This window comes from Rhodnius prolixus, unplaced genomic scaffold (assembly GCF_049639745.1).
Source record: "Rhodnius prolixus isolate KJV_2025 unplaced genomic scaffold, Rpr scaffold_9, whole genome shotgun sequence".
NCBI lineage: Eukaryota > Metazoa > Arthropoda > Insecta > Hemiptera > Reduviidae > Rhodnius > Rhodnius prolixus.
The window spans coordinates 15,359,464-15,375,446 of NW_027411604.1; the positions used below are offsets into that span (position 1 = coordinate 15,359,464).

The 15,983-nt window shown below is 32.2% G+C and overlaps 2 protein-coding genes across 2 annotated transcripts in view; one reads left to right on the forward strand and one right to left on the reverse strand.

The window, feature by feature from the left end:
• Window positions 1-15,983, forward strand: part of LOC141454292 (voltage-gated delayed rectifier potassium channel KCNH8-like) — a 218,381-nt gene that overhangs the window by 3,791 nt on the left and 198,607 nt on the right. The window lies entirely within an intron of this gene.
• LOC141454442 (uncharacterized) lies at window positions 295-990 on the reverse strand. The gene has a single exon (XM_074128668.1). The coding sequence runs from the start codon at window positions 988-990 to the stop codon at window positions 295-297; it is 696 nt and encodes a 231-aa protein (XP_073984769.1).

A 15,983-nucleotide genomic window follows, 5' to 3' on the forward strand; every position in this document is an offset into this window, starting at 1 on the left:
TTGGTGATCCAGCAACACCAATGCGATGTAAATAGTCATGTAAATAGACTGTAAATAGTCATGGCCCGTTTTCATCCGAAACAACGCCACCTCTGTCCTACGTGGAAGGTTTGTGAGAACACGATCTGCCGGATTTAACAATGAGCCCCAGAGTTTTCCCTCCGCTTTCCCTTTCAGCATTTCTTGTAGTTTTCCCAACATGTAACCTTTAATATTCTTCTTTGCTGTAGGATACTTAATCGCGTTTTCGGGCTGTACTTTTTGGGCACCCAGTTTTGCAAGTTTGTCGGCCTCCTAGTTACCTTGTAGTCCACAGTGAGCTGGGACCCACTGCAGAACTACCCTGGTGGGACGGAACAGTAGCCGTTCCAGCAGGTACTTGCAATTACTCATACTATCCGAGGAACTAAAAGCTGGGTTTGTGACCGCCGCTATCGCCGCCTGTGAATCAGTGAGCAAGACAATGTGCGTATACTCTCTCTCAACTAATTTGGCCAGAGCCACTTCTATTGCCTTAATCTCGCCGTCAAAATTGGATGCATTTCTGCCCACGGCTACTGACACTTGGAAATGCTCTGAATAGACTCCGGCTCCTGCATTTTTCTTTGCTTCTTCAGCAGAGCCATCTGTGTATACGTGGGTCCAAGGAGGAGTAGGGTACCACGTATGGATAGTCTCGAGGGCACATGCCCTTAATTCTAAGGATGACATACTCTCTTTGTCTGCAGGCTGTAATAGTTGAAAGACAGCTGGTGCAAGTCTGCTTGGGATCCGATCAGGTATGGATGTGAGAGATTGCAGCGGAGTACCTAGGTTATCAGGGCAACATAGCTCTTCTACTTTGGACCAGAATGAGACCTTTAGCCTGACGCTAGGGGGTCTTTTCGCTTCCCAGTTATCAAAGTTTAATCGTTTCATCCTCTCATGCAGTTTTAAGGCTGCTTCTTCTCGACGGATGTACATGGGTTCTAACTCGGCTTGAAGCAGCATAGCCTCGATCGGCGTGGACTTCGGGTGATAATACGAAGAGCCTTATTTTGTGTCCGCTCAATTTAATGTGATACTAATAATGATACTAATAATGTGTTACTAAAAAAAAGTGATACTAATGCAATGCTAATACCATTGATATTACAGTAGAGAATTATATTAAAATAATATATAATCTAATAAAGTAAAATGTTAACAAAAAATTAAACTTTCAGAATATGGAATAAGACAGATAATATTCCGAGCGAATGCCTTACAACTGAGGAGGAAGGATTTAAAGTGTTTGAAGATAAAAGATAATTCACATCTTGATAGTACTTTGGCACAGATTTTACCTGCATTTGGATTTTTTTAAAACGAAGTCCCAGAAATTATGTCATAAATAAATACGTCTTTTCGAATTTATATGATTTTCCTGTATTCCTAAATTAACATTTCCTGCTCTAGAAAAAGCAAACACAATTTTGTGAACGTGGTTTCATCAAAGAGAATAAATTGCATATTTAATAGAAGTAGTATTTCCATCAGTTCTCTACTAGTATGTTTGCTAGTAAATAACTCTTTCAATGCTTAAACATAACGTACTTATTAATTAATCTTATGCACAGCGAGTTTATTCCGAGATTTAAAATAATTCGTCTAATAATTAGAAAGATCACAGCTTTTAGGAATCATTTAAACTTGCTGGTTGGAGCAGAGAAAAAGAAGGAAAGCGATGTTCAAAATTTGTTATGAATAAATAGATTATTAAGAATTATTATTAAGATTATTAAGAAATGTCCACTATTCATAGACTCCATTATCCTCAATATTAACATTTATTTCGTTTTTTTATCCATCCCTGGACATTGCTCTATTTTAATCCAGTACTTTTACTTTAAATTCGTTCCTGAGGTGCTCTGAATGATAAAAAAAGAAGTGACCGTTATGTAAATAGTCACTTTAAAGTCATTTTCCAATTTGTTATTTAAACTAGTTGTCTCAAAGGGTTTGTGGGCCTCTTTGAGACAGTATAAACATATTTTCCTAAACCTTACATTTTTATTTTCTTTCAGTTTATTTTTTTTCCTTTTGGTTTACAAATTTCCAAAACATTGTACTGGATGCTTTGCATGTTGGACAGTGAACCTATACTGAAGGTTCTCAGTTATGAACTGGATAGCACTGTTGAACTGGCTACAAGCTTGGCTGGATACCCCGGAGCACCATCATGGGAGTGTGCACACGATTTCAGGCTTATCCGCGCTTCACTTCCCAACCCCGCCAATCTCATATTGCACCCCTAACTCTCTCTGTATCGATCACCAACTTTTCAGTGTCTGTCTTTTGCATTCTATTCTCCTTTCTCTCTCTTTGCTTCATTTACTGGCGAATTTTCATAGTTTTTGTGGTTGTTTATTTACAATCTTTTTCATTAAAATTCTGATTCAAAGAATTCATTGCACGGTTTCAATGTTTATTATTTTTCATATTTAGGAATCCAGCAGTTCTGATTTTTTTTAAAGTTAGTTCCCATTTACTTCATACACTTTCTTTGTAAAGTCTATGTTCATTTTATTTATTTTGCCTACACGAGTCATCTATATACTTCAATTGTTTTCTTTCTAAGTAATTGTCTCTGACAAGAGAAATAACTGTAATGTATGGTTAACTTTTCTTGTAAGCTATTTCTGTAAATGATTTACAAAACTATTCCACACGAAAAGTATTTAGAATACCGTCTCCATTTATGTAATATCATCGCATGCATTATCATTTATTTTTCAAGATTATTAACATTATCATTTTTAGACTTGAGCTCTGTATTCAACTTTATTCTGTAATGCTTTGAAAGTGAGCTTTCATTGACGACAAAATATTATTGTTATTACAGGAATTTAGACAACCTTAATGTATTCTATCATTAGATAATTGAACAATCTTATGGAAATGCTAAAATTTACAAACAATTAATTGCCTTCATTACTCCAAGATGGTTTTCAACATATTTCAAGAATATGCTGGTAGCACTTCATTATTAAGAAATTATTTATTGCCTTCGTATTAGAGTCGTTTTGTGAATACAGTCCATGTTTTACAATTATTAAAAATTCCAAATAGTCTAAATTAAGCCTGATCAGTTCAGGAACCCGAAAAAGTTTTGTTTCAGTTTGCCACATAATTGCTCTTATTTATAAAAATAAAAGTACAAAGAGAAATATATATGATTAGCATATATAGTTCAATTTTAATATTAAATACAACTATCTTACAAACGCAGCTTCTCTTTAAATACTCGTTTAAATTCTTTTTTTTTATGGGCAATTCATTCAAAGAATAACCTAAAGGTATAATGTAGATCGTTTTCTTTTTTTATGTTCGTGGATGCAATAAGAAAAGAGACCAAGTTTTACAACACAACTTACAGCATTATAGCAGAGAGTCCAATTACATTTGTCGTAAAAAAATGATGTTTTGGAATAAAATGGCGATAAGGGTCAGTTGTAGAGTATTGTTGTAACCAACGATATATAAATAAAGTGTTTGCCATTTATATAACATGTACAAATCATGTATGTATACAAGAAAAATAGGAAGAAAGTGGTCTTTCCAGTCACTTGAGAAGACCGATTTTACGGCTGACCAAATAGACACTGAATTCACTTGCACACTAACACCCTGTTCAAGATTTCTAGTTTCTCTCAGGGTATAATGTACTCAACTGGCTTTCTGTGGACACCACGAAAGTACATATGTCAAGTATTTTCTATTGGGCTATTTTATCGACATATGTCCACCATACATATAGAGGTTGAGAAAGAAAATGCGTGAGTCTAAATTTTCTGCATTCTAATTGTAAATGGCATTTTTTTTTTTGCGTTCAAATAGGTGGTCTTATTCACACAAAGTTTTAATAAGGCAACTGTTGCAAACAGCTCAAAGTAAAACATATTGCAATGAATGTATGATTATCAGATCTGAAACGCAATCTGTAACATCGTAAACTTATATGCAAGAATGTATCTTATTATATTATTAGCTGCACTGAAGATCACTTGGCCTCTTTATGGCTTGGATGTCAATTATGTTATGTTAGGTTAAAGCTAATTATCAGATAATATTAAACAAAACTAATATTTCAAACTAATATTTAAATCCAGCATACGCATAGGGGCCTAGTTTCCTGTAATGCTGAGATCATAAAGAAAAAATAATAAGCTGAAATCTTGCAAAAATAATAGTTAACTTTTTATAAGTTATTCATACCTTGATAAATTGAGCATTGACCTGAATGAGAGGTTTTCTCTTACTTTTCAATTTTTCAATTTGTTAAAAATCAGAACAGTCTGAGCTAGAAGGTATACTTTAAAATCGTTTGCCTTAAAATAAACTTTCAGAATCATATTTGCTTTTGGTGGATTTATTTAGTCATAATGAAGTGACTGATCTCAACAAGAAGCAAATTGATGTTTCCATTAATGCAATTCATCTGCATCACGTTCTAGTAAATAACATTCCTTCAACAAATGCAATATTTAGAGCGAAATCTCAAAAGAAATCTGGTCGTTTAGATAACTGGAACAAGAAGAATCTCAAACTGGAAGAACTAAGTGCCTGCACATAGTTTTTCAACCAGATATATTTTTCAAATTTTTTATTTTTATTTTTTTTTAAATTATGTACTGATACAACTAATGTAACTTCTTTTACATGTCCAGGAAATCATTGTCACTTACAATTCAATCATTCTTGCAATAGGCAGCTGGAATGAATTTATTGATTTTAGTATAGAAAACTAAGACCCTTCCTGATAAGCAATAGATGTCTCTTCTTCATTCAAGCCTTATCAAACCTACTGAGTTATTATAAGTAATTAAGAAATTCCTTTATTGCTTTTACAATTGTAAATGATATGAAAAATTTTAAAGGTTTGTTAAGGCGCTCTATTTTAATAATTTTGATTTTTATAATCTATGAAATATTTTTATTAGTCTGTGAATCAATTGGATTGCTGGTTAAAAATGATAATAAGAAATTACAAAATAAATATACAGATCTCCCGTTTAGATATTTTACATCATACATCCCAGTAAATCTGAATGTAAATGTAGTAAGTAGAAGCTAAATGCATGTAATATTAAGTGGCTGGCCCAGTTGGCATTTAGACACCACAGGGGACCTCTAACCATTACCTCGCCCGCTCGCTAGATAGCTCCACCCTCCATTCTACTACAGTAAAGCACCCTGCGGAATATTGGATCTCAGAAACAGAATGCTGGATATTCCTTTTGGCAGTCAATGTAAAGTGTGACTGTGTCAAGAACAGCAAGGAAAGCTACTGGCCCCATCAATTTATTCCAATTGGCACTTTCCCGACTTCTCTGTTACTATTCTACCAGAGCCTTGTTTTTATTCCTACCTCCGTTATTCTCTTTCTAGCTGATTCAACCAGTTCGAACCAAAGACACACATATGTTATATTCTTGTTACACGTGGCTACAAAATAAAACACGTGGCAAAGCATACTATATTGATCTCTTTGGACACAGAAATAGGCCACAAACTTTCAAAAATATTTATTTATTTAGCTTATATTTTGAAAACTGAAAAGAAATTCAAATATCATTTATCATCTTTCTAAATGTTCTCGCAATATCCAGCCAGAATTACAAAACATATCCAATCAACTTGCAGCCACCTAACCTAATTGCTTTTTTCTCCAACGATGTTGAAGAGGTGCGTGATGTTTAACGTAGATTCCCATTATCTTTGGTCAGAATATCCATATCTACCGACACTAAGCTGTTTTTTCCCCTTTAAACTTATGAATTCCAAACATTTCACTGAAATTTAGACAGATCTACCAAATTCTCAAGCAGATCTATCCTTTCAAAGGTGTCTTTATTCTTTCTGTATCGTTTAAAACCTCAATGCCTTGCTTGTCCGATCTTCACTGACTTACGCTTACCCCTATTGTTGGGGGTTAGACAGACTGCAATGTATAATAGCTGTAGTTTTTCAAAATAAAGTGTTGTGTATCAGCTTATACTGAAAAATCAGAGTTTGAAATTAGGTTATAAGATTATTAAATGTTATAGCAATAGTTACTGCTAGATTTAGAAATAGTACATTTCATATTGTGTATTTTAGTCAAAAATTAATTCCCATAATGAAGTGAATATTATAACTAAAGAAAGATCAAGTTTATAAAGTAGATTGTAAATATAAGTATGTTAAGAATTTAATGACCCAAAAAATTTCGAACCAAAGAGTAGATATAAAGATATCTTCTACATTTATAGATCAGTACACAAAATTACTATTGCTTATAATTGAGAAAAAGAAAGTGTATAAGAAGACCAAATTTCATACGAATACGTTGTTCACAGTGGGAGATATAGAACGGCCAAAATTTTACAGAATTTCATGACCCAAAAATTTTTCAACCCTTTATATCTGCTACATTTATCGATCTGTACACAAAATAACTATTGCTTATAATTGAGAAAAACAAAGTGTATAAGAGGAACAAATTTCACACGAATACGTTGTTCACAGTGTGAGATGTAGAACGGCCACAATTTTACAGAATTTCATGACCCAAAAAATTTTCAATCCTTTATATCTTCTACATTTATAGATCTGTGCACAAAAATACTATAGCTTATAAATGAGAAAAACAAAGTGTATAAGAGGAACAAATTTCATACGAATACGTTGTTCACAGTGGGAGATGTAGAACGGCCACAATTTTACAGAATTTCATGACCCAAAAATTTTTCAATCCTTTATATCTGCTACATTTATCGATCTGTACACAAAATAACTATTGCTTATAATTGAGAAAAACAAAGTGTATAAGAGGAACAAATTTCACACGAATACGTTGTTCACAGTGTGAGATGTAGAACGGCCACAATTTTACAGAATTTCATGACCCAAAAAATTTTCAATCCTTTATATCTTCTACATTTATAGATCTGTGCACAAAAATACTATAGCTTATAAATGAGAAAAACAAAGTGTATAAGAGGAACAAATTTCATACGAATACGTTGTTCACAGTGGGAGATGTAGAACGGCCACAATTTTACAGAATTTCATGACCCAAAAATTTTTCAATCCTTTATATCTTCTAGATTTATAGATCTGTGCACAAAAATACTATAGCTTATAAATGAGAAAAACAAAGTGTATAAGAGGAACAAATTTCATACGAATACGTTGTTCACAGTAGGAGATGTAGAACGGCCACAATTTTACAGAATTTCATGACCCAAAAAATTTGCAACCCTTTATATCTGCTACATTTATAGATCTGTGCACAAAAATACTATAGCTTATAATTGAGAAAAACAAAGTGTATAAGAGGACCAAATTTCATACGAATACGTTGTTCACAGTGGGAGATGTAGAACGGCCACAATTTTACAGAATTTCATGACCCAAAAAATTTTCAACCCTTTATATCTTCTACATTTATAGATCAGTACACAAAATAACTATTGCTTATAATTGAGAAAAACAAATTTCACACGAATACGTTGTTCACAGTGTGAGATGTAGAACGGCCACAATTTTACAGAATTTCATGACCCAAAAAATTTTCAATCCTTTATATCTTCTACATTTACAGATCTCAGCACAAAAATACTATAGCTTATAAATGAGAAAAACAAAGTGTATAAAAGGAACAAATTTCATGCGAATACGTTGTTCACAGTAGGAGATGTAGAACGGCCACAATTTTACAGAATTTCATGACCCAAAAAATTTTCAACCCTTTATATCTTCTACATTTATAGATCAGTACACAAAATAACTATTGCTTATAATTGAGAAAAACAAAGTGTATAAGAGGAACAAATTTCACACGAATACGTTGTTCACAGTGTGAGATGTAGAACGGCCACAATTTTACAGAATTTCATGACCCAAAAAATTTTCAATCCTTTATATCTTCTACATTTACAGATCTCAGCACAAAAATACTATAGCTTATAAATGAGAAAAACAAAGTGTATAAAAGGAACAAATTTCATGCGAATACGTTGTTCACAGTAGGAGATGTAGAACGGCCACAATTTTACAGAATTTCATGACCCAAAAATTTTTCAATCCTTTATATCTTCTACATTTATAGATCAGTGCACAAAAATACTATAGCTTATAAATGAGAAAAACAAAGTGTATAAAAGGAACAAATTTCATACGAATTACGTTGTTCACAGTAGGAGATGTAGAACGGCCACAATTTTACAGAATTTCATGACCCAAAAAATTGTCAACCCTTTATATCTGCTACATTTATAGATCTGTACACAAAAAAACTATTGCTTATAATTGAGAAAAACAAAGTGTATAAGAGGAAAAAAATTCATACGAATACGTTGTTTACAGTGGAGATGTAGAACGGCCACAATTTTACAGAATTTCATGACCCAAAAAATTTTCAACCCTTTATATCTGCTACATTTATAGATCTGTACACAAAAATACTATAGCTTATAATTGAGAAAAACAAAGTGTATAAGAGGACCAAAATTCATAGGAATACGTTGTTCACAGTGGGAGATGTAGAACGGCCACAATTTTACAGAATTTCATGACCCAAAAAATTTTCAACCCTTTATATCTTCTACATTTATAGATCAGTACACAAAATAACTATTGCTTATAATTGAGAAAAACAAAGTGTATAAGAGGACCAAATTTCATACGAATACGTTGTTCACAGTGGGAGATGTAGAACGGCCACAATTTTACAGAATTTCATGACCCAAAAAATTTTCAACCCTTTATATCTGCTACATTTATAGATCTGTGCGCAAAATAACTATTGCTTATAATTGAGAAAAACAAAGTGTATAAGAGGAACAAATTTCATACGAATACGTTGTTCACAGTGCGAGATATAGAACGGCCACAATTTTACAGAATTTCATGACCCAAAAATTTTTCAACCCTTTATATCTGCTACATTTATAGATCTGTGCACAAAATTACTATAGCTTATAAATGAGAAAAACAAAGTGTATAAGGGGACCAAATTTCATACGAATACGTTGTTCTCACTGGGAGAAATAGAACGGCCACAATTTTTACAGAATTTCATGACCCAAAAAATTTTCAACCCTTTATATCTTCTACATTTATAGATCAGTACACAAAATAACTATTGCTTATAATTGAGAAAAACAAAGTGTATAAGAGGACCAAATTTCATACGAATACGTTGTTCACACTGGGAGATATAGAACGGCCACAATTTTACCGAATTTCATGACCCAAAATATTTTCAACCCTTTATATCTGCTACATTTATAGATCTGTACACAAAATAACTATTGCTTATAATTGAGAAAAACAAAGTGTATAAGAGGAACAAATTTCATACGGATGCGTTGTTTACAGTGGGAGATGTAGAAAGGCTACAATTTTACAGAATTTCATGACCCAAAAAGTTTTGAATCCTTTTTATCTGCTACATTTATCGATCTGTACACAAAATAACTATTGCTTATAATTGAGAAAAACAAAGTGTATAAGAGGACCAAAATTCATACGAATACGTTATTCACAGTGGGAGATATAGAACGGCCACAATTTTACAGAATTTCATGACCTAAAAATTTTTCAACCCTTTATATCTTCTATATTTATAGATCTATGCACAAAAATACTATAGCTTATAAATGAGAAAAACAAAGTGTATAAGAGGGACAAATTTCATACGAATACGTGGTTCACAGTGGGAGATATAGAACGGCCACAATTTTACAGAATTTCATGACCCAAAAATTTTTCAACCCTTTATATCTTCTACATTTATAGATCTGTGCACAAAAATACTATAGCTTATAAATGAGAAAAACAAAGTGTATAAGAGGGACAAATTTCATACGAATACGTGGTTCACAGTGGGAGATATAGAACGGCCACAATTTTACAGAATTTCATGACCCAAAAATTTTTCAACCCTTTATATCTTCTACATTTATAGATCTGTGCACAAAAATACTGTAGCTTATAAATGAGAAAAACAAAGTGTATAAGGGGAACAAATTTCATACGAATACGTTGTTCATAGTGGGAGATGTAGAACGGCCACAATTTTACAGAATTTCATGACCCAAAAATTAATCAACCCTTTATATCTTCTACATTTATAGATCTGTGCACAAAAATACTATAGCTTATAAATGAGAAAAACAAAGTGTATAAGAGGAACAAATTTCATACGAATACGTTGTTCACAGTGGGAGATATAGAACGGCCACAATTTTACAGAATTTCATGACCCAAAAATTTTTCAACCCTTTATATCTGCTACATTTATAGATCTGTGCACAAAATTACTATAGCTTATAAATGAGAAAAACAAAGTGTATAAGGGGACCAAATTTCATACGAATACGTTGTTCTCACTGGGAGAAATAGAACGGCCACAATTTTTACAGAATTTCATGACCCAAAAAATTTTCAACCCTTTATATCTTCTACATTTATAGATCAGTACACAAAATAACTATTGCTTATAATTGAGAAAAACAAAGTGTATAAGAGGACCAAATTTCATACGAATACGTTGTTCACACTGGGAGATATAGAACGGCCACAATTTTACCGAATTTCATGACCCAAAATATTTTCAACCCTTTATATCTGCTACATTTATAGATCTGTACACAAAATAACTATTGCTTATAATTGAGAAAAACAAAGTGTATAAGAGGAACAAATTTCATACGGATGCGTTGTTTACAGTGGGAGATGTAGAAAGGCTACAATTTTACAGAATTTCATGACCCAAAAAGTTTTGAATCCTTTTTATCTGCTACATTTATCGATCTGTACACAAAATAACTATTGCTTATAATTGAGAAAAACAAAGTGTATAAGAGGACCAAAATTCATACGAATACGTTATTCACAGTGGGAGATATAGAACGGCCACAATTTTACAGAATTTCATGACCTAAAAATTTTTCAACCCTTTATATCTTCTATATTTATAGATCTATGCACAAAAATACTATAGCTTATAAATGAGAAAAACAAAGTGTATAAGAGGGACAAATTTCATACGAATACGTGGTTCACAGTGGGAGATATAGAACGGCCACAATTTTACAGAATTTCATGACCCAAAAATTTTTCAACCCTTTATATCTTCTACATTTATAGATCTGTGCACAAAAATACTATAGCTTATAAATGAGAAAAACAAAGTGTATAAGAGGGACAAATTTCATACGAATACGTGGTTCACAGTGGGAGATATAGAACGGCCACAATTTTACAGAATTTCATGACCCAAAAATTTTTCAACCCTTTATATCTTCTACATTTATAGATCTGTGCACAAAAATACTGTAGCTTATAAATGAGAAAAACAAAGTGTATAAGGGGAACAAATTTCATACGAATACGTTGTTCATAGTGGGAGATGTAGAACGGCCACAATTTTACAGAATTTCATGACCCAAAAATTAATCAACCCTTTATATCTTCTACATTTATAGATCTGTGCACAAAAATACTATAGCTTATAAATGAGAAAAACAAAGTGTATAAGAGGAACAAATTTCATACGAATACGTTGTTCACAGTGGGAGATATAGAACGGCCACAATTTTACAGAATTTCATGACCCAAAAATTTTTCAACCCTTTATATCTTCTACATTTCTAGATCTGTGCATAAAAATACTATAGCTTATAAATGAGAAAAACAAAGTGTATAAGAGGAACAAATTTCATACGAATACGTTGTTCACAGTGGGAGATGTAGAACGGCCACAATTTTACAGAATTTCATGACCCAAAAAATTTTCAACCCTTTATATCTTCTACATTTATAGATCAGTACACAAAATAACTATTGCTTATAATTGAGAAAAACAAAGTGTATAAGAGGACCAAATTTCATACGAATACGTTGTTCACAGTGTGAGATGTAGAACGGCCACAATTTTACAGAATTTCATGACCCAAAAAATTTTCAACCCTTTATATCTGCTACATTTATAGATCTGTGCACAAAATTACTATAGCTTATAAATGAGAAAAACAAAGTGTATAAGGGGACCAAATTTCATACGAATACGTTGTTCTCACTGGGAGAAATAGAACGGCCACAATTTTTACAGAATTTTATGACCCAAAAAATTTTCAACCCTTTATATCTTCTACATTTATAGATCAGTACACAAAATAACTATTGCTTATAATTGAGAAAAACAAAGAGTATAAGAGAAACAAATTTCATACGGATACGTTGTTTACAGTGAGAGATGTAGAAAGGCTACAATTTAACAGAATTTCATGACCCAAAAAATTTTGAACCCTTTTTATCTGCTACATTTATCGATCTGTACACAAAATAACTATTGCTTATAATTGAGAAAAACAAATTGTATAAGAGGAACAAATTTCATACGAATACGTTGTTCACAGTGGGAGATGTAGAACGGCCTCAATTTTACAGAATTTCATGACCCAAAAAATTTTCAACCCTTTATATCTTCTACATTTATAGATCAGTACACAAAATAACTATTGCTTATAATTGAGAAAAACAAAGTGTATAAGAGGACCAAATTTCATACGAATACGTTGTTCACACTGGGAGATATAGAACGGCCACAATTTTACCGAATTTCATGACCCAAAATATTTTCAACCCTTTATATCTGCTACATTTATAGATCTGTACACAAAATAACTATTGCTTATAATTGAGAAAAACAAAGTGTATAAGAGGAACAAATTTCATACGGATGCGTTGTTTACAGTGGGAGATGTAGAAAGGCTACAATTTTACAGAATTTCATGACCCAAAAAGTTTTGAATCCTTTTTATCTGCTACATTTATCGATCTGTACACAAAATAACTATTCGTCGCCTAAGAAGTGATACCTCGTAACTAAAATTTCAACGAAAATTACATTTTTATATATAAATGTTGAAAAAAAAAATAAATGTTGAAAAAAAATTTCTTTTCAATCATGCACTTTCAAGACGACAGTCACACTAATAGTTAATATTGAAAGAAGAATTACTGTATGCCTTAAAATGAATTTTATATCCTGTTTTTTTCCTTCTCCTGTAAAGTTGATATTTTCTAGTTACGAGGTATCACTTCTTAGGCGACGTATTGCTTATAATTGAGAAAAACAAAGTGTATAAGAGGACCAAAATTCATACGAATACGTTATTCACAGTGGGAGATATAGAACGGCCACAATTTTACAGAATTTCATGACCCAAAAATTTTTCAACCCTTTATATATTCTACATTTATAGATCTGTGCACAAAAATGCTTTAGCTTATAAATGAGAAAAACAAAGTGTATAAGAGGGACAAATTTCATACGAATACGTGGTTCACAGTGGGAGATATAGAACGGCCACAATTTTACAGAATTTCATGACCCAAAAATTTTTCAACCCTTTATATCTTCTACATTTATAGATCTGTGCACAAAAATACTATAGCTTATAAATGAGAAAAACAAAGTGTATAAGAGGGACAAATTTCATACGAATACGTGGTTCACAGTGGGAGATATAGAACGGCCACAATTTTACAGAATTTCATGACCCAAAAATTTTTCAACCCTTTATATCTTCTACATTTATAGATCTGTGCACAAAAATACTGTAGCTTATAAATGAGAAAAACAAAGTGTATAAGGGGAACAAATTTCATACGAATACGTTGTTCATAGTGGGAGATGTAGAACGGCCACAATTTTACAGAATTTCATGACCCAAAAATTAATCAACCCTTTATATCTTCTACATTTATAGATCTGTGCACAAAAATACTATAGCTTATAAATGAGAAAAACAAAGTGTTTAAGAGGAACAAATTTCATACGAATACGTTGTTCACAGTGGGAGATATAGAACGGCCACAATTTTACAGAATTTCATGACCCAAAAATTTTTCAACCCTTTATATCTTCTACATTTCTAGATCTGTGCATAAAAATACTATAGCTTATAAATGAGAAAAACAAAGTGTATAAGAGGAACAAATTTCATACGAATACGTTGTTCACAGTGGGAGATATAGAACGGCTACAATTTTACAGAATTTCATGACCCAAAAATTTTTCAACACTTTATAACTGCTACATTTATAGATCTGTACATAAAATAACTATTGCTTATTATTGAGAAAAACAAAGTGTATAAGGGGACCAAATTTCATACGAATACGTTGTTCTCACTGGGAGATATAGAACGGCCACAATTTTTACAGAATTTCATGACCCAAAAAATTTTCAACCCTTTATATCTTCTACATTTATAGATCAGTACACAAAATAACTATTGCTTATAATTGAGAAAAACAAAGTGAATAAGAGAAACAAATTTCATACGGATATGTTGTTTACAGTGGGAGATGTAGAACGGCCACAATTTTACAGAATTTTATGACCCAAAAATTTTTCAACCCTTTATATCTTCTACATTTATAGATCTGTGCACAAAAATACTATAGCTTATAAATGAGAAAAACAAAGTGTATAAGAGGAACAAATTTCATACGAATACGTTGTTCACTGTGGGAGATGTAGAACGGCCACAATTTTACAGAATTTCATGACCCAAAAATTTTTCAACCAGTAGAGTAAAAAGGAGGCTTTTGGCTCAGTAAAGATGGCGGACTTTGATGGAGTGGGGGTGGCGGGTGCAGTTTATTCCTGCTCTATCCTTCTCTCCACACTCTTAAGATGCATCTTTCTCTTCTCTCCACACTATTAAGGTACATCTCTCTCTCTCTCTCTCGCCGATCCATATTAGTTAAAACTAAATAATAGTTGATTTGAATTGTGAAAATAAAATACTTAAATGGGTGAATAACCTGAAAAATCTCAACTAGCCTGCGTGAACATGCTCAAACTCTCTTTCTCTCTCTCTCGGTTAGTTTCTCTTGCTGCAGACATCAACTACTTATATAATACTCATCATGTGTAGAAGCGGTGTAGTCCCACACATTGTCTACATAGAGAGGGACCGGTTTTAAAAGACTATATAATAATACTATAGCAAATACGACACAGTCAGTCAACATGCTTTGACTCCATTGAGCATTTCCTGCAGATTCTTCTATTATTAATTAAAAAATGGCAGATCAATGGAAAGTGATTTCAGTGAGCGATAATTATAATAAGTTTGTTACAACATTTCCCACCATTACACTAGCCGATTTGGATTTAGTACTAGCTTATATCAATCTACGTGATGATTTGAAATCTTTAGAAAATTACTCTAAAGAATATATCGTTAAGGCTGCTAATGAAGATTATATTAACTGTGTTTAAATTTCATACGAATACGTGGTTCTCACTGGGAGATATAGAACGGCCACAATTTTTACAGAATTTCATGACCCAAAAAATTTTCAACCCTTTATATCTTCTACATTTATAGATCAGTACACAAAATAACTATTGCTTATAATTGAGAAAAACAAAGTGTATAAGAGGACCAAATTTCATACGAATACGTTGTTCACAGTGGGAGATGTAGAACGGCCACAATTTTACAAAATTTCATGACCCAAAAAATTTTCAACCCTTTATATCTGCTACATTTATAGATCTGTGCACAAAAATACTATAGCTTATATATGAGAAAAACAAAGTGTATAAGAGGAACAAATTTCATACGAATACGTTGTTCACAGTGCGAGATATAGAACGGCCACAATTTTACAGAATTTCATGACCCAAAAATTTTTCAATCCTTTATATCTTCTACATTTATAGATCTGTGCACAAAAATACTATAGCTTATAAATGAGAAAAACAAAGTGTATAAGAGGAACAAATTTCATACGAATACGTTGTTCACAGTAGGAGATGTAGAACGGCCACAATTTTACAGAATTTCATGACCCAAAAAATTTTTAACCCTTTATATCTGCTACATTTATAGATCTGTAAACAAAATAACTATTGCTTATAATTGAGAAAAACAAAGTGTATAAGAGGACCA

Excerpts from the sequence above, each read along its gene's own strand:
- LOC141454442 (XM_074128668.1), bottom strand. The coding sequence starts at position 990 with ATGCTGCTTCAAGCCGAGTTAGAACCCATGTACATCCGTCGAGAAGAA.